Source organism: Anser brachyrhynchus, assembly GCF_964034855.1.
Source record: "Anser brachyrhynchus genome assembly, chromosome: 25".
Taxonomy (NCBI): domain Eukaryota; kingdom Metazoa; phylum Chordata; class Aves; order Anseriformes; family Anatidae; genus Anser; species Anser brachyrhynchus.
The window spans coordinates 94,228-116,416 of NC_137718.1; the positions used below are offsets into that span (position 1 = coordinate 94,228).

A 22,189-nucleotide genomic window follows, 5' to 3' on the forward strand; every position below is an offset into this window, starting at 1 on the left:
TGGAGATGGGGTCGTTGTGTCCGTTATAACGCCGGGCGTTTGTAAAAGCCCCGGGTTACTGTGCCACTGAGGCCCTGCAGGTTGCAGTTAAGTTTTCCTTGCCCGCATCCTTATTTGTACAGCATTATCTGGCACCGCGGCTCACCACAGAACTGCCACGTTCCTAACAGCGACACGAAGGGCTGGCCAGCCCCTCCCGCTGCCTCACCGCCAGGCGCTCCACCCCCCCCCCGGCCCTCAGGCCCCCTGCGGCGCCGCCAACGGTCTCCGCTCGGTATGAATTTGGCGCCTCGGCTCCTGATTGGCCCGTCGCCGCGGCCAATGGATCCGAAGCAAAGGCGGGCAGGGACAGCAGGGGCGGGCGGGCCCTTCCGGCCGGCGCTCCGCGGCTGAGGCGCCGCGGGGCCGCCCAATGAGCTGCGCCCTGCGCGGCAGGAGGCGATAAAGCAGCCGGGCGGGGGCCGCCCCCTTCATTCCGCCGCAGAGCTGCGAGGGAGCGGTCGCGGAGCCCACACCGTAGCGAGGCGCCATGTCTGGCCGTGGCAAGAGCGGCGGTAAGGCCCGAGCTAAGGCCAAGTCCCGTTCTTCCCGGGCCGGGCTGCAGTTCCCCGTCGGGCGCGTCCACCGGCTGCTGCGGCGCGGGCACTACGCGGAGCGGGTCGGGGCCGGCGCGCCCGTGTACCTGGCTGCCGTGCTGGAGTACCTGACGGCCGAGATCCTGGAGCTGGCGGGCAACGCGGCCCGCGACAACAAGAAGACGCGCATCATCCCCCGGCACCTGCAGCTGGCGGTGCGCAACGACGAGGAGCTCAACAAGCTGCTGGGCGGCGTCACCATCGCGCAGGGCGGCGTCCTGCCCAACATCCAGGCCGTGCTGCTGCCCAAGAAGACGGGCGGCGGCAGCGCGGGCCCCGCCAAGGCTGGCAAGAAGGGCAGCGGGCAGCAGTCCCAGGAGTACTAGGCCGGCCGGCCGGCCGACCCCCCCCCGCACCACACAAAGGCCCTTTTCAGGGCCACCCCATTGCTCACGGGGAGAGCTGCGATCCGGGGGGGTGGGGGGGAGTCGCGGCTCTGTCCCGCCGGGGGGGCGGTGCCGTGCCCCACTCCGCCCGCCGGGGCTGGCAGGGGGCAGGGGGCGAGCGCCGGTGCGTGCAGCCCTCCCGGCCGCTGGCCGGCGCTGCGGAGCTCGCGGGCTCCGAAGAACGGGCCCGGGTGGGTCCGGGAAGCGCTGGCAGCTGACACGTGTGTGCGATGTCAGCCGGAGCAACGGCAAGAAACGCTCCTACCCCACTTCGGTCACGAAACCTGTAAATAGGAGGTGCTCCGTAAAGACACTTACTCTTGGGTGCTTACTTTGGCTGTATTTATCTGCTGTTGCATTCAGTGGACAGTACACAGAGAATAAACCATGCTTTGTTTCCAGAACAGGAACCCCATAAGAGACTGTTTCAGTGTTTCTCACAAGGCACTGTAATGCATGAGCTCTGCTGCCAGGATAGCAAGATGGTAGCACATTACGACATTTCAACTGTGAACCACAGTAACAGGGAGTAGCTTGCAGTTGCAGAGAAAGGCACAATAGTTCAACTTTCTTCAACTTTAGCTCAAAGGCTACTGGCTAGAGTGGATGAATGACTATCTCAGATTACTTCTACAGGAGATGAGATAGCTAACCAGGTACTTAATAATTTATTAGGGGCAAGTGAGAAATTATCTAATAATTTATTATATGATTCAACTATGGAACTATTTTGAACACAGCATCTGTGGTAATTTTCCATGAGGAATGCTGTAATGGGAGCCTAATACCATTCTCCTTCAGTGTTTCTGAAGGGAGAACAGGCCCAAATAATATATAATTACACAAAGTCAGTGATTACTGAAAATACTTTAGTCGGACTAACTGTGACAGTACAGTGCCCCACTCCTAAACGCAACAGGCAAACACTTTTTTTTCCCCTTAGCAACGAAAATCTTTCAATAAGTTTCAGATATAAAAACCCTGATCAGCATCACTACTCTGGAATTAGTTTATTATTGCATGTTTTTCTGTGCCCAAACATCAGGCAAGACTGGTGTGAATGTTTAATAAAAAATCCCTCTAAAGGCTGATACAACAGCTGCAAAGGCTGAAGCAAGACTCGTAGCAATCTTGCTGACCTCACTACAGGTTTAGCAGGCGTCATTAAGCTGCCTTGCCACACTAAGGATATGCTTAGCTCCCTTGCTCAGAAGTAAACTAGCTAGTTCAACACCAAGGTTCTCTGCAGCTTCCTGCGCCTGACCAGCGACATTCTTCGCTGTGATGCCAACATGCTGCACATCATCATTTGGTCCGTCTTCATTCTGCAAACATAAATGTATCAATGTAAGGCAGTGGGAAGGAGTGGACAATGAATTAAACCATGTAGAAAACTAGATAGAACCCCTGGTCTAAGAAGTTGAGAACAGTATGCTGTAGTTTCCAAGAACTCTTAGCAGTGGGGAAGGGTGTAGGGACTGAAGCTGATACACTGAAGAACCAGACCAAAAGTAATAGATTTCAGAAGGTCTGGTTTTGTCATTCAACTTCAGGTTTGGATTTTGAACCCAATGTGCTTTACATACCTGTTGTGGATAATTAACACTGGTCTGCATAGTCTCTTTCAGGCTATCAGATCCATCCAAACTGTAGACTGCACCTGTCAAATACAACTTTGAAAGAAGGTATTAATGCCACATTAAAAAAACAACATGCAAAAATACACAGACAAGCCTGGAAGGGAACACTTTCGTAGTCTAGTAGGATCAGCTAGAATAGCAGTATGATAGAACTTTAGGAAAAGTAATCCCTTTTACAGAAGATGCAACTTCCAAGGAACAAGCTGCATTCTTTCTAACTTCCCACCTACTTAATCATAGTCTGTTGTGTAAAAGCACAGATTTTCTGGAGTCCAAAGCAACACGTCCAGACCACAGGGCAACACTACCTTTAGAGAAGGTGGGGGGAAAATAAACTATCATAATAATGGTATTTCCTAAAAGACTTGATCTCAGTAACCAGACCCATTCTCATTCTCATGTTTTAGAGAGTAACCTGGAAGGCTTGAGTCAGAACGCCATCTGCCCTACTGTACCATAAAGATGTCTGCTGGAGTTGCCTTCAGGGAAGTATCAGGGAATGTGGACACACTGGTACAGTTTCCCAGAAATAATCCCAGATAAATACAAAATATTCCTCACCTGGCCATCTTTCAGCATGGTGCTAACTGCAACAGGGACACTACAGCCACCCTCCTAGAACAAAAAGAAGTTGACAATGGAGTTTTCTCCCTGACACGTTCAAACCAGAGGCACCTGAAAAGTACATGCTGCACAAAACCCCACCTCTCACTGTTCAGGCACTTCCTAAATCACAAATAGGCTCTACTAGCAGTTTTAAGAAAGTGTGGCATCAGTTTAACTGTAGCAGAGCAGTACTGATTGCTGCAAGCAGAAGAGCAAGGATGCCACACGTACCAAACGTTTCATAAAGGCCCTCTCAGCAATGCAGCATAATACAGTTTCTCCATCGTGCAGGGCAGACACCATATTCAGTATTTCTTGGTCTTTGGCACGAACTTCCACCGCTAAGGCCCCCTATAAGGAGATAACAACAACAAAAAAATCCTCATCTTAGGCATCTCTGTGCGCACTCAGCCGTGGTCACAAATCAGAATTCAGAGGCTTGGATGCATTTTACTGTGATGTAGACATATCACAGAATTTGCAGAAAATAATCAGGAAACAATCCACTGGTTCCAAGACAACTTAAAGCAGCTGCTGTAAGGGGAAGACTAGAATTTACTTTAGCCAAATGTTGAAGATCACAGTCACCTGACATCTCTTCCTGCCCTCAAACCATACCCCACTTCTGACTGCATCTATACAAAAACCCACCCTACCGTCACTTCCAAGTCACAAATCCAAACTCGACAACCTGTTCTGAAGATAAACATCAAAGTGCTGAATGTACAGCGGTAACAAACCACTTCTTTCCCAAACTGAAAACAAGACCAGGAGGAAAAAGGAAGCGCACAGTATAAGACAAACGCATGATAAAGAAAATCCCCATTTCAGGCTGATTTTTCAGTTTCATCTAAGTGACTACTTCTGGTGCTGTCAGGCTCTGGAATGATTTTAAAGCTGTCATCTCGGCCCATTGCTTCCAACCTGTAAGTAACACGCTGACTCAGTGTGTCACTTTGCTTTGGATGTCAGGAAAAATATTTTCCTTTAGATATCAGGAAAAGGTTCTTCACTGAGAGGGTGGCTGCAACAAGCTCACCAAGCCTGTCGCAGTTTAAGAAGCGTTTGGACTATGCCTATAGTCATATAGTCTGAATTTTTGGGTGGAGCCAGGAGCTGGACTCGATGATCCTTGTGGGTCCCTTCCAACTCGGGATATTCTAGGATTCTGTGACTCCTGTTCACGCACTGGGAATTCACCCAGACCAGGGAATAATTGCATCACATAATGATGCTTGCAATCACTAATGCACAGCCAGCTCAAGTTTCTCAAGTTTGATTCCAGCTGTACAACACTTTGTAAATTCAGCTACATGACCAGCATGGGCTGGAACAGTCTGACTGCCTAGAAACAAGAGCACTAACAGTGTGCCCCAAGGCATGTGTTTCAGCTCCACACAGCCAGAGTTAGGACACTGTGTGTAAGGGAGTGTAACAGTGCAAATACTGCAGTGGCTCTGCACAATTAGCCCAGTACAGCACAACACTCGCTCTGCCACAGCCACAGCCTGCCTGATACTTGCAGAGTTGCCCCAGTGTAGTCATGCCACACACTACCTCTACCATTTACCACTTTCTATAGCTGATGGAAGTCAGCCCCCCGCCACACAAGCTCATAAAGCTGACTAATGTTCTTCCCACAAGCTGTGCATAAGCAGCCTATTAGGCAACGAGATCAATGTAGTTGTTCTTCGGCAACAAACACAAATGTAGTATTTGACTGTCACAGTCAACCACTTGACATGTCATACTGCTGCTCATTTTCCATACACAGTCAGGTTTATGGTAGAAAAGCTGTAACATACCTGTCCAACAGCATAGAGACAATCTTCAGGGCTCAGGAGCTGGAAGAAAGTAAAACCAGAGTTAAATCACATTGCACTTTTCAGAACATAGGAAACAAGAGTTGAATTCTGTGCTCACCTCTACCATTGATTTCGTGCCCAACCATGGAAATATCACCTCCCCCTTCCCATGCCTCGGTGTTTCCATCCCTAAGGTAAGATGAAGCACCTTCCTTCACCTGGGCAGTAACACTTCATTAGTTAACCCGAAAAGTCTTTGTCATGCACTGCTGTGTTGCTGCACACAAGTACTGTGAAATGCTGGGAGGTACTACAAACTGTTACTGCACTGTGGAAAGCCGCATGGTAAAAATTTACGTATGAAGAGAAACAAACAAATCAAATCCTCCCTGAACCACATCAGATCTCAAGGTAATGTGACAACGGATTCAGCAAACTAAATGTTTGTCTTCAATAAGACAAACACAAGGTCTAAAAGGCAAGCAGGCAGACTCAGAAGAGAACGGCATTCTCTGCTTTGCCACTCACCTGACCAATGCGATTCTCCCAGCCCATTCTCTTCAGCCCAGCAGCAGCCAGGATTATGGCACTGAACTCTTCCTTCTCATCTAGCTTCTTTAAGCGGGTATTTAAATTCCCTCTCTGCAAAAGTGGTTAAGTAAGTATAGAAACAGCATGCAAACAGTCCTACAACCACTGTACATTAACTTGTCTGTGTTTACAGAATCCCAAAAGTCTTCCGATTAGAATCGGTCAGGATACCGTGCTGAAAGAAGTGCTAATTATGGACAATTGTTTCCTTAAATAGAATTCTGATGAGCATTATGAAATATTCATTCAAGCACTGACTCTCAAAAGATGCACTTCCTTTCAGTGCATGATTTGCACCTGACACCAAGTAATTTTGCACAGCAAAGAACTGGGTTACTAGGATTGAGGTTAACAGTGCCTTTTACCATTGCTACACTGGCCCACATCTGAACTGATGGCCCAAAATCACATCCGAAGTACTGAGGACCAATCAACGCTTGGCTGCCACTACAACAAACACAAGGCAGACACATGTTAAGCACTTTTTAGAACACCCCTAAATGTGAAATTCAGCTACATCTTGAATCTTGGCTAGATCAAGGCTGGGCCCTTTCTTCATAATATCATGAGAAAGCAGAACGCACTACACCCCTCTCAGAATAGGCTAGTGCAGGCGGCCTTTGAGGAAGGTGGTTGTTCTTGTAGGTCAGGTAGTATAAATCAGCCTTGATGCTAGATTTTGCATCAACTTTTACTACCCTTCATGGAACTTTATCCAGAACCCACATTTTGTCATGAAAGGATACGATATCTCTGAATTCTAGCTGAGGGAACTTCTTTTTGAGCTGGGCTGCTCGACGAAGTGAACTGGTTCCAATCACGCTGTTGAGAAAATTAAATCAATGAAATCCAGAATACTCCTGCACTTACCTCCATCTGGAGATGTCAGAAGTTTCAAGCAAACAAACATTTTTTTCCTTCCTCTTAGGATGGAAATGAAGATCCAAGAACCTGCCAATGATTTATACCTTCTTTGAACACGGAAAAAACACTCGTTGAGGTTTAACCTAAGAACTAGCTGAAGCTAGATGCAGGCAAGCCACTCCCAGTAGTGGATTTAGAGGGAATGCTTCTGGAGAGTAGCCACAAGAGACTGTCAAGGACTGATGAAACTTCCATTTAAAACAGAAGGTTTAAATGTGTGGAGGTTTAAATGTTTAACATAGCCCCCATCAAATTTTTCCCACTGGCAATATACTAAAAAAAAAAAAAAAAAAAAAAAAACAAAAAAAAAAACAACTTTGAAAATAAGTTGTCTAACTTGACAACACAGAATGCTAGACAGTAAGCATTTCTTTTCTAGACATGTGCACTATTCACTCTTGGTAATCTGGAACCTAAAGCAGGTAAGATTTTCACACTGCCCAGATGCATGGAAGTGTGAGTATTTGTATCACAGCTAGGTTTTTTTATTTAATTTTAACACAGGGCAGAGGGGAAGCAATGAGACCTTTCTAGTAGGTATCTTAATCTGAGTAATTTCACTCAGCTGTCTTGGGCAAAAGAATACAATAATCTCTATAAAAACGCACAGAAAATTAGTCAGGTAACTCCAAAGGCAGAAACTACTTATGCTCCCAGCAGAACCATAGAAAACTGATGCCAAATAAAGTTAACAAAGAAACCAGAATTCGCTGGGTGAGAACAAGAGAATGGTTCGGGTCCATGCAAGATAAAATGCTGCACCAGACACCCTGTCTGCACTGCATGCATTCATTCCCCTACAATGAGCACAATATAAAGGACCTGGTATTCACTCTGGAGATTGAGGTAAGAAAGGGTCTCACTTGAAAAAGTGCTGCATCTCAAAAGGTGGTAGCAGATAGCCAAACTGTCTCAGTCTACAGCACTCCCAAGACAGCATTGCTTTTTTTAGCAAGTGGATTCAGTGTAACATACATGAAAGTTAATTGAAGGCAGTGTAAAACCACTACAGGATAAAGTAAGGAGCTCATTGATTTGTCACTAGGAAATACCAACAAGTTTCTCCCTTCCATTTTTACACCTTACTGTCTTCCCCTTCTCCCTACTCACCTCTTTTCCGGAAGGAGACCGAGTGTTTTCCCGCAGTTCTTGGGGTGAAAGACAACAGCATCAAGTGGGGTTTCCCTTCTGCAAAATAATGCAAGAGCAGAATGACATCATTTAAATGGAAGGCTGCTAAGGTTAACAGTTCTGATACTGGTCCCCAAAGGAGCTGACTCTAGCTCCAAAAGACTTCTTCACCATTGTAAAAATAAGGATTTCCAGTAAACCTGATGGCTACAGAACACTAGGACAGCTCTAGTTGTTCCACTGTTTCAGAAAATAATGAAGGGGCAAACAAACTGTGACCCCAGACTACCTAAGCTGCCTTTACTTTTCTACCATTACTCACACTGCAAAATGCACGTCCCTCAGAGAATCAAGAATAAGCCCATACTTACTTGCAGACAGCACCAATGGTAAAGCCAGGAGGAAGAGAAGTTGGCAGGTCCTTCAAGGAGTGAACTACCAGGTCAACTCTAAAAATTACAGGACAGTAATCACAGCACTGAACAGATGGTTGGGTCACATGGTACCCACCAGAGACCTACAGGTAATGTACAGAAAAGTATAAATTCAACCTGGGAATTAATTTGGAGGAGAGAGGATTTTCAGGATTCTACAGCCAGAACTACTATAGAATTATTGTTTCATTCCAGAAAAGCCACTTCACCTTTCTCTGTCCATCTTTTCTAACCTGGAAAATTAAGTGTTGTGATTTAACCTTCCTCCCAGCAGTGTTGCAAGACACATTACAATAATCAGGTTAAATCAGAGGAAGATGCTACAGATGTTAACACAAACTTATTGAACCAGTATGCAACCAGTCAATTGGCTAGTATTACACTTCAAAGTGAAAATAATAGCCCAAGTAAACACCCTCAGCTTCAACACAAGGGCAATGAACAGTTTTAAATGACTGAGCCTCTAGTATTTTCTTCACCGACTTTACTGGAAAATGCATTATCATATACCTGTGTGCTAGAGATGCAGAAAAATATCTTTGTTTTTACACCTACTTTAACTAAGCCATAAGCACCACAGCAACCCTCCTCATGATATTACAAAAAGCAAAAGCTGTAATCTCTGCTCCAGCATGAATCTGAACTGAGTTCTCCTGTAGAAAGAAATTACTTCAGAAAGCAGCACAAGTTGCTCACGCCCAATTCTCCTAAATATTTAGCATACAAACATTTTAAGAAATATGGTCACACAATAACACTAAATGTTATGCCATGTTAACATGAAATACATTAACACAAAATACATTCACACAACCAAGCAAAATATTTTTTTTAAATAAAGTGTTCCCAAGCAGGTATTACATCCACTCTGACACACATGTAATGCAAATCACAGCAGAAAAAAATAAACCCTAACCAGCGCAGACTAAGCATCACAATGCCACTCCAAAATACATGGCCTACGTCCAGGGTAGAGTTAAAAGAAAGAAAAGAGACAATGACTTGAGACAATGACTTAGCAAAGAATTTCTTCTGTAACCAGACAGGTAGCAGAACAGAAGAAAACTAGATCACACAGGCAGCAAAGCAAAAAATGTCTGAAGAGCACGAATGCCAGACAAGGAAGAAGAAAAACAGAACAACAACAACCCCACCCCACCACCCCCCCCCCCAAAAAAAAAAAAAAAACTTTCAGCTCTTACTCATTTCTTTCAAGTGCATTTTCCAGTTCTTTGGTGAAGAGGCTCTTCTCCCCAATCTACATGTAAGTGGAGGAACATGAATCACAAAAGAAAAATCTGCAAATATACCACCAAATACAATTACTTTGTGAGTACAGAAAGAAGATACCCTTTACCTTGGAAAGTGCTGTATCCAGGATCTTATCTCCAGTTGTTGACATGGCAACTGCTCAGAAAGAGCACAGATAAAGTGTGAGGTATGGTCAGAGCACATAGGCTTAGACTGAAAGTATCTACATAAGTGTGTAACAAGCAATACACTCTTACACACTTACGCGTACTGTGTGCACAGACTCAAGACAAATACAAGAGCAGCTCACTCCTAAGAATACATTGCACTCAACAATGTTAAGTGAGAATGACACATCCTTCACTGTCCTTAAAAACACAGAGAAAGAAAGAGGGTAGGTTTTGGAAATGGCCAACTGAAAGGACATTGCCCAGATCTTTCTCCAGAGTGTCAGTGAACAGACACTCAGCAGCTCTCTCCAGTGCAAGAGTGTACTTCTGGTTATTCTATGCTGTTGAGTACCGCAAGTCCCAGACAGGAAAGTGTCCTCAACACACAGTCCAGAGTGCAGCCACATTGATACCAAGTTCTCAAATGAAGCAACACAATGTCACCTGCATGACAGATGCAGGGCCACAATCACCAGGAGCTTGTGAAATCCTTCTCCCATAGAAAATACCAGCAGCAGTTGCTAAGCCACGCAGCCTAAATGAATTCAGCCTGCGCTCTTAGATAACGGGACAAATTCTCCTCTTCTTGACAGTACTTTGTATGCACATCTTGCACATAAAGATAACTGGCTGGCTCCAACTGCAATCTACACCAGAGCAGAAACCAAAAAAAACAACACTTACCAATCTCAAAGTGGAGGTCTGGGTGTAACTCACGGAGCATCTCAACTACACTGTCGGTCTGAATCCGGGCCAGCTGCAACAAAGCAGAAAGCAAAGTGCTATATAAAAAGCGCATCAACTACACAGTAGCTAGAAAGAACTTGGCCATTCTTTGATGGTTATGCATATACAATCACTACATTCTCTAAACTGTAAGTACTTGGGGCTACTTCTTTCAAATACAACAGCTCATACATACAAACCCTCTGAGTCACACAAACCTATATGACTGGAGCATTTCACCAAATAATTGTTTGTATCTAAGCAGCAGAACAGCCTCTCCCCATATCCAACACTGTTGCGACCCAAGCAGTGACAAGTCAAAACAGAAAGAATTTACTGAGTTAGGAAAATCGACTGAAGCAGAAGACTGTGTGTTGGGATTCACTCACTCTACTTCCAGGTGCATTAAGGTCACTAGCTATTTCCAGTCATTGCCCTTGCACTTAAACAGAATTTACGTACCTAACTTTAAGGCACTTTGTTCCACATCTGAAATACCACTGCTGAAAGACGCCTGTTTACTGGCAAGCAAGTGTAAAGGCAAGCAAAATCATCCTCCTGTCACTCAGTGACGAAACAAAAAGTTATGGGCATACTGGATACCCCGTTACTTCTAAGAGCATGAATTTTACCAATACTGCAAGTTTTGGTAGGAGCCAGCAGGATTTCACTTTGCCTGCGGAAGACTTATAGTTGCTGGTAAATGTGAGCTACTTTTAAGATCAGAGCTCTATTTAGAAATTCTATAGACAAAAACAAAAGTAATATCTTAGGTCTGCAGAAACAGCAAACAAAATATCTTAGAGCAGTAAAATAAAGGAAGAATATTCTCTTTTATAATAATAGTAGAAGCAATAAAACAACATGGCACTATCGCTTCATTCTACACATGCAAGCAGCAGCAGAGTCAAGCAGCCACAGCTGACCAGCGTGTTTTAGCTTCTCTCCCTGTAATGAACTGAATAGCCTAGGGCAATTAACTTTGTTCTCAGGACTGCAGTTTCCCTACATATAAAATGAGTGTAAGTAGCAGCTTCCCTTTGTAAAGCATCACAAAAGCCTCAGGTTAGGAAAAGCAGTAGCACACACGTAAGCAAGCCTATGACCCTTTCCCTGACGTCCACGTGCAATGCCTTCTTCCCTTCTCCAAAGTACAGAATTGTTCCTAGAACCTGCTGCTAGGACGAACAAGATTACTGCGGAACAAAGGCCTGAAGACACTTATCGCCCTTTGCGAGTCGGCTCCTCCCTGCTGCATCTGGATAGCAAGAGATACCCGCTGTGTCTCTGCACACATTCCTTCGGGAGGGCCGGTGCCGTCCGCCGTTGGGTTGGGTGTTCCCCACCACCGCCCACCGCCCTGTAAACCCCGCAGATCGAAGAACGTACAGCAGGATTCCTAGAAGGGCATTACCTGCACGAAGGCAACGCTGCCTAGAGCAGACCGCCACCCGGGCCCCGGGAGAAGGATTTCTACGTTTTTTCCGGGGCTCTCGAGAAGGGAAGCCGGGCACCCGGCGCCTCCCGGCGCGACGCGGACAGCCCGCCGGGAGGCAGCTCGGCCGCTGCTCGCAGAGCGCAGGCAGGACGGCCCGCACGGCGCCGCCCCGCCGGGCCGAGTCCTCTCCGGCTCAGGGCTCGCCCCCTCGGCGAGCGGGGACGCGGCTCTCAGCGGGGACGCCGCTCCCGCTCGCTCCCCGGCGCGGAGCGGCCGCCCCCCGGCAGCACGGCGCCCCCGCAGCGCCCCCCGCCGCCTACCTGGCTCCGACGCGTGCCCACGCGGACCGCTCTGCCGCCCACGCCGTTCTCGCCCTGCAGCAACAACCGGGTCAGCGGCCGGTCGCCCCTCCCGCCGCCCGCGGGCCCCCCCCGGCCCCGCGCCCCCCGCCCCGACTCACGGCGGCCGGGCCCGGCTCGGCCATCGCACCGCCTCCCCTCAGCGCTCCCCGCTCCGCTCCATGGCACGGCCCCGCCCCCCCGCGTCACGTCCGGGCGGCCGCCCACGTGACCGGGCCCCTCGCCCCGCCCGCGGCGCTCCCCTGCCGGCAGTGGCAGCGCGGTGCCGGGCAGCGCGGTAACGGGCACCCCGCTCTAACTGCGGCGCGGTGCCGGCAGCCCCGTTTATCGCGGCGCGGTGCGGGCAGCCCCGTTTACTGCGTTGCGGTGCCAGACAGCCCCGTTTATTGTGGCACGGACAGCCGGGCGCCGCGCACGCCTGCGTCCTCCCCCCACAGTCCGGCAGGGCGCACGCCGCCACACCGTTAGGTGCCGCGCCTGGTGTGCAGGAGCAGCTCCCGCTGCAGGCCGGCCTCGAGAGTCGTGGGTGGCTTCCCCGGTGGCAGGTCCGTGATGAGGGTGAGCTTGTTGAAGACACCTCGCCCGAAGTAGTCGGCAACGACAGAGAAGCCATCATTGGAACACTTGAGCTGCAGGACACAAAGCAGCACCATCAGGGGCAGGCTAGAGACTGTCACCTCCAGAGCATTTCCTTTCATTCCCCTTTACTTACATCCCCTGCATTAGAGACAGCAGCTCAAGTCACTCCCTTGCCATTCAGTGTAAATGCCATGGCGGCAGCAGCGTCTTAGCCTTCTGTTACAGTTTCTGCCACTGGGGTAGTTTATCTTAAGTATGAAAGCTTCTGCATTGGCTACGCTAGTATCCAAATGTGCTAACGCGTTCCAGCTAGTATCCCATTCTCAGCTTACCTCCTTAATTTTTTGGAAACATTTATGTAGAAGCATTATTTCTGGTACACTGTCCTATCCCACTCTGATTTCAGAACTTTCCTTCCTCCTTAGTTCGTGCTAGGCAACTTGTTGATCAGCTGTCCAATGGACAGATCTAGATCCATTTCAGGATGAAGTGACAATAGTTCCTCTTCCACCTTTGCAAAACATCAAGGAATCTCCATACCCTATACCAGTCACTCCAGCTCCTAAGGCCTCAGGATCCTCAGTCAACATAACCGTGTTTACAAAATATCTTCAGCCTTACCCTTCTCTACCAGCACCTGGGGGATCTGCAAAGCAATCTACTTTAAAAAAAAACTGGAACGACATTGGAATAGGCTGCCTAGGGAAGTGGCTGAGTCACCATCCCTGGAGGTCTTTAAAAGACGTCTAGATTTAGAGCTTAGCGATATGGTTTAGTGGAGGACTTGTTAGTGCTAGGTCAGAGGTTGGACTAGGTGATCTTGGAGGTCTCTTCCAACCTAGATGATTCTGTGACATGCAACGTTACCCTACCTGATGCTGAAACTGATCGTGCAGATCCCTCTTCTGCTCCTGAGCTCGGATCATATCCATCACTTTGCGGTTTTCAGGCATGCAAGTAGGACATTCTGAGTCACTGTCAGAGTAGCTTTCAAAGCAATGCTGGTGGAAGGAATGACCACACAAGAAGTGGACTGAAGGAAGCTCCAGGGCACTGGTACAGATACTACACTTGGTCTTCTGAAAGATCTTGGGACTGGAACAGTGACAGAAAGCAGAAGGAAAAACAGAAGAAAAACAAAATGTATTTTTCCTTACTGAAGTAGAACAACAGCTCTACTATAGACAAGACACCACAGTCCTGCACCTTGCTTTTAGCTCTTCAATCTCCTGGCGGATCCTTGTGGTTTCTTCTCTGTATTTTAGAATTCTTTGCTCATCCTGCTCGATCTGGCAGCTCTGCTTCTGCAGCTTGTTGACAAGATAATCCTTAATCACAGACAGCGTGGCTGTGGAGTTGTGAGCCAGTGTCTGCACAACTGAGGATAACCAAGATGTTAGTTTAAACACAAGCAAAGAAACTGCAGTTACACTGGTCCTACCTGGACAGACCACTTTCCTTTAAAAGACTACTTACAGGCAAAGACAATCAGAAATCTCATTTAAAGACTAAGTTTCAGCTTGCACTCTGGAGGGCTCCTGCTTCCACAAAGAGATGACTGGGATCATGTTTAGACAACACAGACCAAAGGGGCAAAGCAACGATCTCGTGGACTGGATTCTGTTTCAACTTCTCTACCAATCCACAGCAGGAGTTTAGGCAAGCCCTTCACCTTCCAACACTGACAGAACAGAAATAATTCACAGACATCCCAGTGACCGATACCACAGATCTTCTGCTCTGATTAGGGAGCTACCACTGGCATTACGTTTTCCTATAGAGCAGGTCATTGTTTCAAATGGTGGGCTCAAACTTCATTGATACCTCTCTCAAATTTCTAGTCTACAGAGTGCTATAAAAAATGGTTTAAGTGCCACATGTCATTATTACCAAGCAGTGGAGGCATAAGGTTCTTGTTCTCTATGTGTTTCAGTACCGCAGCAATATACTCCTTGCAGTCCTCCTCTTTCCGTGCAAAATAGCCGAGAGCCTGTTCCCAGAGACATGCCTCTTGGTCTCCATACAACTCACACACCTCAATCACCTTCTTGTACTGCTCATTCTGCATGTGGTAGTGCATGATCTGTTGGAAACTACAGAAAAGAGCAACACATCAACAAGAAGAATCTACTTCTCTTTTTGAGAGGTTATAGGAATCCCAGGTTTTCATGCAGCCATACAATCCCCAAACATTCCCACAGAACCAAAGACTGGTCTGTCATCCATTCTCTACGTCACTGCCCTGCTCCAACAGTAGGATATTTTCAGCTGAGCTATTATCTGTACAGTTCCTGTCCTGAGATACTCAAGGGGTCCTTACCATTGTAGGGCAGAGACACAGCTCAGAAATCCCTGGAGTGGAGCAAGCAATAGTACTCTAGGGAGAAAAGCAACACTCACAGTTTGCCCTGTTCATAGAGGTAGAGGACACCATCCTTGAAATTGTGCATCTGACATAAGACCAAGGCTTTATCGAAGACTGTTTTGAACCTTCCACTCTTCAGGAGAGTGAGTGCTTCATTGTGCAGCTTTTCCTTGATCTACAGGAAACAGAAATGAGAGGTAGATGGGAAGCAACAAGCACTCAAATATTTTGCATTAAAATCTGACAAACAGTTGCAGCTTTCTAAAGAGGAGCCAAGTTCTTCTGTTTGCCCTATACCCCTTTTAAGCAGAGAAGACCATTTCTTTCATCCAAACAGCAAGCATCCCCAGAGATGAGAGCAAGCACATATAGCTGGTTTTGTGGGAGAGGCATCTGCCCACAGAAATTGTATTGTCTGGAATCTGTACTTCACTGAGACTCATACAAAACAAACTCAGCCTCACTGAAACGAGTACTCTCTAAGCTGGCGGGTTGCTTTCTCATTTATTTGTCATTTGTCCAGTATAGCATATGAACTGTCTCACGTTAACACTGCCCATCTGGAAAGGTTATGGGCTGGCAGGAATGCAAATAGAATTCCTAGGCACCAAAGCTCCCTCTCAAAATACAAAGCTGGAGAAACTCAAACCTGCTTATCTTGTTCATGGGCCCAGTTCTGGAGTCGAAGTTCCAATAAAGTGTCATAGACACCCTGTGGAGAGTCAGACTGCACCTCAGTCATGTGCTCCAGAAAAGCTTTCAGTTCTCGGGAGTTGTTTGCAAAGACCGGAATGAACTCCTCAGAATTAGCCTGTAAAACAGGAAGGAAAGGAAAGAGTAAACCACCCAGCACAATCACAGACAGACAGGTGCTTCTTCTCTAACGTTTGGAGGGCTTGTTCCTACGATCTGTGACACAACAGATACCGTACAGTACTGGATGCCAATTACTGCAGTAATCAGTTCTGTGTAATAGCTTTAGGCAGTTGTTCACGTACTACCAGTACACCCGGATGTGGCCTCTCATTATGTCTAAAGTGTCGGGCCTGCGCTGCAAGGCACGCAGGAGTGCTCATTTGCTGCAAAGTTACTACTCCAGAACAACAACTGTCAGTCCAAGCAAACCATACCTTTTTTCCTTCCAGCAGCCCAAGGCCTTCGTTGTCTCCTGATGGCTGGTAATCAGTGCAAAGGATCTTCAATAGTTCTGTGGTCTCATTAGGGACATGGTGCATCAGGATTTTACCATACCGCTTCATGTTACTCTCTGCCTGATCAAACGGCAGTTTTCCAATGTAGTGTAAAGCCTCTTGGTAGTTCTGTGAAGGCAGCCAGCAAGGGTCATATCACGTTGGCTTCTGCTCTCCACACCAACATCAGCACAGACAGTATTGAAGACATGCTGAAAGTATGCCAGGAACACCATTTGCTCTGAATTATCATCTAGTTTCACTATTCCTGCTTGGTCTCCTCCTAAGTGAGGAAGGCTGGCTGTGGCCCCGGGAAAGAGAGATTTAAATCCATCTGCCACTAACAAACCTCCCTTCTCTAAAGGTCACTGTAAAAAGCCACATACCAAAACAGAACAAAGAAGCCCCTCTAATTTCCAACCCAAGTCTACCGCACAAGCCAGAAGCAGAAAGCCAGCACACAAGCAACAGCGGGCATTGGTACTGCCTGAACAGTCCTGTCTGCACAGTAGCCACAGGGAAGAGGCTAGTGAAATGAGATTCCCTCCAACACAGGAGGCTAGAGAAGCAATATTCACACCAGCAAGAACATGAGAGCAGTAACATCTTACCTTGATGTCCTCCAGCTGGATTTTGAGGTACCACTCGTGATGGGCATGCTTCTCTGCCAAGTACACAGCATGGGAGTAGTAACCTGCTTGACGAAGCACTTTGATTGCTGTTTCCACATCAAAGCGGACCTCGCTCTCGCTAGTCTGCAAGAACAGAAGCAGAAAGACTGTGGACTAAGCAGTAATCATTTGCTTAAAAGGAGAAATGCCAGAGCACTGACAACTTAGTATCTCTCATGCAAGGGAAAGATCATGTGTTGAGAAGAAAGTCTAGCCACCTCTCGGTAGGTAGCTAGTCACACTGGTGAAAGCCATCACAATTCAAACTGGAACAGCAAGCCAGCCAAACTGAGAATGTTGTGTCTCTCTCTCTCTCTCTCTCACAACAGCCCCACAGGAGCCAATTTATAGTTAGCACTACTCCTTTTTAATTGTCATGTTTTAATTGTAACTTAAGAATTTTGTATTATTTCGTTATCACCTTCCCCCATTACCTTAATGAACTCCTCCAGTTTGGAGCTGTCTTTGAGTTTGGTATAGCAATTCAGCAGAAGCGTAGTATGGTCTGCATTGGCCAGAGACTGCAAGTGAAGAGTCTGCAGATAAGCAGTGAGGTTGTGGATGCGCTGAGCATCTAGAAATTTCCGAATAACGTAAGATGGTTCCAACTTCCCTATTGTTCTGGAAGGGGAACAATCACGTCACAGCGGGCCATGTAACCAGGGAGTCAAAAAAAAAAAAAAAAACAAATTAATAATGGCGCACAGAGAACTTCAGCAGGCACCAACCCATGTGGGACCATTCAGCTACATATAGAAAGTAACAACTAGTTATGCTGTAAGACCACCTATCCACACACACAGTGAAACAAACAGCCATCTACAAAGGCTGCAATTGCAATGATGGTGGCAGCACATAAGGACTTAATGCTCCTTTAAAGGAAGCAGTGAGAAGATGGGCTACACTCTGGCCACAGCTAATTGGGAATCCCAAAAAAGGGAATGAAAGACACATTTTCCTTTCTTGCAGTCACAAAACTCAAAGTCTTATTTAAATACTTATGCCCACATGCAGCAGTTTAGCCACAGTTAGCCTGATTTTATTGCAAATTTGCATTAAGTATATATACTAACACTTGACAGGTGTCAGGACTCCAAAGTTTCAGTTCTACATGTATGTGGCACAAAACAGTTTTTAATAAGCCCCAAAACAGATCACTCTAAGTTTTATAAAATCTGAGATGCGCTAAAGCCAACATTAATCTGACCATTTTCCAGGAAGACTGCTATATCTGGTCAAGTCACATTGTCCACCTTACCCAGTATCTCCACACTGACAGCGGTTTTTATATTTAAGTGACACTCTACAATTTCACAATATCCTTTTGCTTACAGGACAGTCTGCACGGCATATGACATTCTAAACAAAAGCAACCCTTTGTTTACAATGACATTATCAGAGCCCACTCTGTCGTAATGCACCTTCCTAATTCACTTAAAATATGATCAATGAGGAGAAGTTTACCCTTTCACATTCAGAGTGATTTTCAAGCAATTTTCCGAGACACTTAATCTGACACTTTTCTCTCTATTGGTAGAATTTTTCACGAGTCATGCCTTTTTTCCTCCCTTGGCTGAAACAGAAATCAAGGCCTATATAGCTCCCATCTGTACCACACTGCTCTTGCTCTGTACTACCCCTGCTTACCGAATATACTGCTGGATGGCTCCATCATGGTTCCCCTTGTTGTACAGATGATCGCCATACTGACGGAAGATCTCTGACAAGCCATCGCTGTCCAAGTGGTGACTCTTGGCTAGGTTAATGGCCATTTCAAATAAGTTCTTTCTGAATAGCATCTGTTAAATACAGAGTAAGAGCAGTATGAGGGCAATATCACCTCCTTAAACAAGATTTAAACACGCCCAGAAAACTAATTGTTTATTTTTGGTGCTGTACCTGTATGTAAACTCAGGCTTTTAAATACTAAATGCTCTGCAACACAGGTTATGCTGGAAAGCTATAAGGTCACTTACTCACTCACTTCAACACTAACTCACTCACTTCGATAGTCCAATTTTTCAACCTGTGGAGCCAGTACAATCTTGCAGACATAAGGCAGACTAGCAACGAAACAGATTTACATGCCTCAAGTTTGGTTTGTGTATCCTTCTCCTGCAGTACATGGATCTTCCCATCTCTGGTCAGTACATACAAAGAACCCCACTCTGCTAAAACATCTACTATGTCGTCGAAGATCGAGCTGTATGCAATGAACTTGTTGCACAAGTCATAAATATTCAGGACTTGTTTATCTGAATTCTGTGCCTCACTCCCAGCAAACTCAGACCTGGAGAGCAGAATAAAGTTTTAGAAAACAAGAAGCAACCTGAATTCTTTTGATACCTTCACAAACGCAAGATGCTCAGAGGGCAAGACAAACGAGGTTCATTTGGACAATTAAACTAAGCAGATGCGTAGGCAAGACACCACATATTTATGCACAAGTGCCATCTGTGTGTGTTGGACTGAGAAATTCATATGGGTGGAAAGAAATCCCCCTTGTTCAGCATGCTTGACTGTGCTACTCTAACAACCAAATTGGTATATGGGTCTGGATTAATTTTAGCAGCCTCTGACAAAGTTACAATCAGCCCCTACAGTGATGCTTCATAAAGAAGAAGGAAAAAAAAAAAAAGAGGGAAAGCAGGAAACTGCAATAGCAGATGATAAAAAAAATAAAAAGTAATAATAAAATCTCATCTGTTCCAAGGACCCCTACTTTGGAGAAGTCTTCCGGTCCTTGGAGACAATGATGAGGTACCCCCGATACCAGTGAACAATCAACTTTTGTCCCTCGAAGGCAAAGCAAGGGCCCCGTTCGTCTGGCTGATAAAGGTACACACATTCATTTCCTGCTACAATGAACTGCAGATCCTGTGAGGGGTCACTGAGAGAAGAACAGCGCAATCCACAACCATGAGTGTCCAGCTCCAGATGAGGATAGTCTTTCACTGAAAGCAGGTAAGACTAGAGAGGAAACACGAGGTTTTAGAGTTCACCTGAACTAGACTCTGAAGCCAACAGAATTTGCAAGTCAGATTCTCTTTTTTTCCAATTAATTTCCCACCTGGATGTTCTCTGTGGTCACCACAAACAGATGTGTTGTTTTGCCAGACTGTCGGAAAGCAAGACCAGTAACTGGATAACTGCCCTCATGCAGGATCTGGGTTTTACTATGCCGGTCTCGGGTGATGTCTCCTTTTGTAAGTACAACACTCCCATCTGCAAAACCTGATGAAGAGGACAGATCAAACTGTTTACTCGTGTGGCACACTTGAAATATTATCCAGTGCAAGTTAGGGCAGCTGCAGTCAGTGACACCTTGCTTGCCAGCAAGGTATCAAGTAATGGGATTGCTGCAAGTTCTCACTTCAAGAAGTACGCACCAATCTATCTCCAATTACTCCTGTTAAATTTCACAGCTGCCACCTGACCATATGCAATGCCACTGTTCCACAAGGCTCAATGCGTGTCCCCCATCACAAACTCCACTTGCAGGTTATTTTTGTTTGGGTCTTTGTGTATTTTGTTTTGAGAAGACCAACTTCATCCTCCAATTTTAACTACCGTTTTAATTCATTTGTTTATTCAAAACATACCATACATTAAAAAACCTAGACGGAGGTTTCCTACTAGTGAGTAAAACATTCAGTTTTCACAGTTTGCAAGCTGTTCTAAGGCGGAAGGCCACAACACATAAGAAAAGGCTTCTGATTTCAGTGCAGAGACCAACACACAGAAAGAGCTTGCAGTCTTGCAACATTACTGCTTTTACTCTGTTCAGCTTTACTTACCAATAGCCATGAAATTAAGATTCTCGTGGACAGTTAGGCAAGACACAACCGTGGGCTTGTTACCCGGTATTGCCGGAAAAATTCGTGTGCAAAGAGGATTGCCACCATCTCGTTTCTCCAGGTTCCATACTTTAACCTGAAAACAACAGTGGTATAACACAAGCAAAATATGAGGCATTAGAGGCAAACTACTGAAGGTAAGAAGAGTCAATTGAGATAATCACAGTATTCTATGAAAGGTCCATAACACAAAAAAATTTCCTCTCTTCGTCACTTGACTTACCAATGGGTTAATACCCTCTTCATCCTCACCAACAGAAACCAAGATACTGTGCTGCTTCAGCTGGTACAGGTGCGTTACTCTTAGTTTGTAAGCCTGGAAACTAGTGAGTTGAAGCGAGCGCGGCAAAAACCAGATCTGACCTTCCATATGTAGATCACAGTTAAGGCAAACAAAGGAAAAAGATAACAACAGTAGAACCCCTACGCCTCCAAGCACGGCAGAATCAAACTCTTACCAGTTCCTTCTCACTGACCTCTCATAAGCCTACAACAAACACTCTTTTTTTTGCAGAAACACCTAAGAGCACAGAAACAAATAACGACGGATTTTGTACAGGCCAGGGGCAGAGAAGTACAGGGAGCTGCCAAGTTCCCGAGGCCAGAGGACCACCAAGCCCGCGCAGAAGGGCGCAGGCCTCCGCCCGCGGCGCGGCGCAGCCCGGCCCCCGCCCCGCCGGGCCCCGCTCCACGAAGCCCCCGCAAGGCCGGAGCGCCCAGCACCGCCACCTCTCCTCGCCGCCCCGCAGGATATCCCCGAACACGAGGCTTCCGCGGCCCGAGTCGCAAACCGTGACGCCCGGGGGCAGCGCGAACGACTTCCCGGCAGAGCCCTCCGGCCCCGGCGGCTCCTTCACCACCTCCCTGTCAAAAAAGACGAAGCGACGCCACTGCAGGTACGCCGCCATCTTGGGGACGGGCCCCGCCCCCGCGCTGCTCACGGAGCGGTTTCCCCGCCCCCGCAGGTCACGAGGGGAGCCGCGCATGCGCCGGTGCGGAGGGAGGGGCGACCTCGGCCTGGCGCTCGCCGCTTGGGGCTGCGGCTGGGTGCGGAGCGCGGCCGGCGGGAGCCCGCAGCCCCCACGGCCGGCCCGGTAGTCAGGACCGCCCTGGCTTCGCGCAGGCTCCAGCCCCGCTGCCGGAGCACGACTTCAGGAGCGGCAGCCCGCGCTTGCATGGCACGAGCTCAGTGTGGGGAACCCGTCCTTTCCCCTCACCCCCCTGAAGCTTTTCCCCCCATAACTGCAAAAGCCAATTTTCATGTGTGGCTTTGGCCAACGTCTCTTCACTCCGTATGGGAAGTTGTGTCATGAAGAGGAGCAGCACTGCCCAGGGCAGAGGAGCTTGGCCTCAGTAAACACGAGGGAGCCGTACACAGGCAGCAGCACCATACGAGATCCTGCAGGCTGGGACCTGGCCTCTACTGGCCAG

The 22,189-nt window shown here is 47.0% G+C and overlaps 3 protein-coding genes across 5 annotated transcripts; 1 reads left to right on the forward strand and 2 right to left on the reverse strand.

The window, feature by feature from the left end:
- The first annotated feature begins 354 nt into the window (after positions 1–354).
- H2AX (H2A.X variant histone) lies at positions 355–1,436 on the forward strand. Its single transcript, XM_080567462.1, has one exon. The coding sequence runs from the start codon at positions 530–532 to the stop codon at positions 959–961; it is 432 nt and encodes a 143-aa protein (XP_080423588.1). The 5' UTR covers positions 355–529; the 3' UTR covers positions 962–1,436.
- Positions 1,342–12,303, reverse strand: HMBS (hydroxymethylbilane synthase). Of its 3 annotated transcripts, XM_080567458.1 has the most exons (14): positions 12,198–12,303; positions 12,058–12,111; positions 10,258–10,330; positions 9,510–9,559; positions 9,355–9,410; positions 8,090–8,167; positions 7,698–7,775; positions 6,410–6,485; positions 5,601–5,714; positions 5,073–5,111; positions 3,499–3,618; positions 3,223–3,276; positions 2,608–2,694; positions 1,342–2,346 (listed from the first exon to the last, which is right to left on the reverse strand). In XM_080567458.1, exons 1-14 carry the CDS (start codon positions 12,219–12,221, stop codon positions 2,173–2,175), a joined length of 1,077 nt encoding a protein of 358 aa, XP_080423584.1. In that variant the 5' UTR covers positions 12,222–12,303; the 3' UTR covers positions 1,342–2,172. The 3 variants fall into 3 exon arrangements, with proteins under 3 accessions (XP_080423584.1, XP_080423585.1, XP_080423586.1); XM_080567459.1 differs by lacking the exon at positions 12,058–12,111 and having other exon boundaries at positions 12,198–12,273; XM_080567460.1 differs by lacking the exons at positions 12,058–12,111; positions 12,198–12,303 and adding an exon at positions 11,714–12,036.
- A 154-nt stretch (positions 12,304–12,457) lies between these two features.
- VPS11 (VPS11 core subunit of CORVET and HOPS complexes) lies at positions 12,458–21,703 on the reverse strand. The gene is made up of 16 exons (XM_080567446.1): positions 21,509–21,703; positions 20,982–21,126; positions 20,699–20,834; positions 19,972–20,135; positions 19,624–19,871; positions 18,990–19,191; positions 18,549–18,700; positions 17,336–17,522; positions 16,842–16,985; positions 16,171–16,359; positions 15,690–15,851; positions 15,076–15,215; positions 14,566–14,768; positions 13,882–14,053; positions 13,548–13,770; positions 12,458–12,725 (listed from the first exon to the last, which is right to left on the reverse strand). Exons 1-16 carry the CDS (start codon positions 21,664–21,666, stop codon positions 12,561–12,563), a joined length of 2,790 nt encoding a protein of 929 aa, XP_080423572.1. The 5' UTR covers positions 21,667–21,703; the 3' UTR covers positions 12,458–12,560.
- Positions 21,704–22,189: the final 486 nt, after the last annotated feature.

Excerpts from the sequence above, each read along its gene's own strand:
- H2AX (XM_080567462.1), top strand. The coding sequence starts at position 530 with ATGTCTGGCCGTGGCAAGAGCGGCGGTAAGGCCCGAGCTAAGGCCAAG.
- HMBS (XM_080567458.1), bottom strand. The coding sequence starts at position 12,221 with ATGGCCGAGCCGGGCCCGGCCGCC. Across the intron at positions 12,112-12,197 it reads CCGAGCCGGGCCCGGCCGCC|GGCGAGAACGGCGTGGGCGG; the intron begins GTGAGTCGGGGC and ends TTGTTGCTGCAG. Across the intron at positions 2,347-2,607 it reads GTGTTAATTATCCACAACAG|AATGAAGACGGACCAAATGA; the intron begins GTATGTAAAGCA and ends TTATGTTTGCAG.
- VPS11 (XM_080567446.1), bottom strand. The coding sequence starts at position 21,666 with ATGGCGGCGTACCTGCAGTGGCGTCGCTTCGTCTTTTTTGACAGGGAG. Across the intron at positions 20,835-20,981 it reads AAGAGGGTATTAACCCATTG|GTTAAAGTATGGAACCTGGA; the intron begins GTAAGTCAAGTG and ends TGTTGTTTTCAG. Across the intron at positions 17,523-18,548 it reads GCCATCCAGCAGTATATTCG|AACAATAGGGAAGTTGGAAC; the intron begins GTAAGCAGGGGT and ends TTCCCCTTCCAG.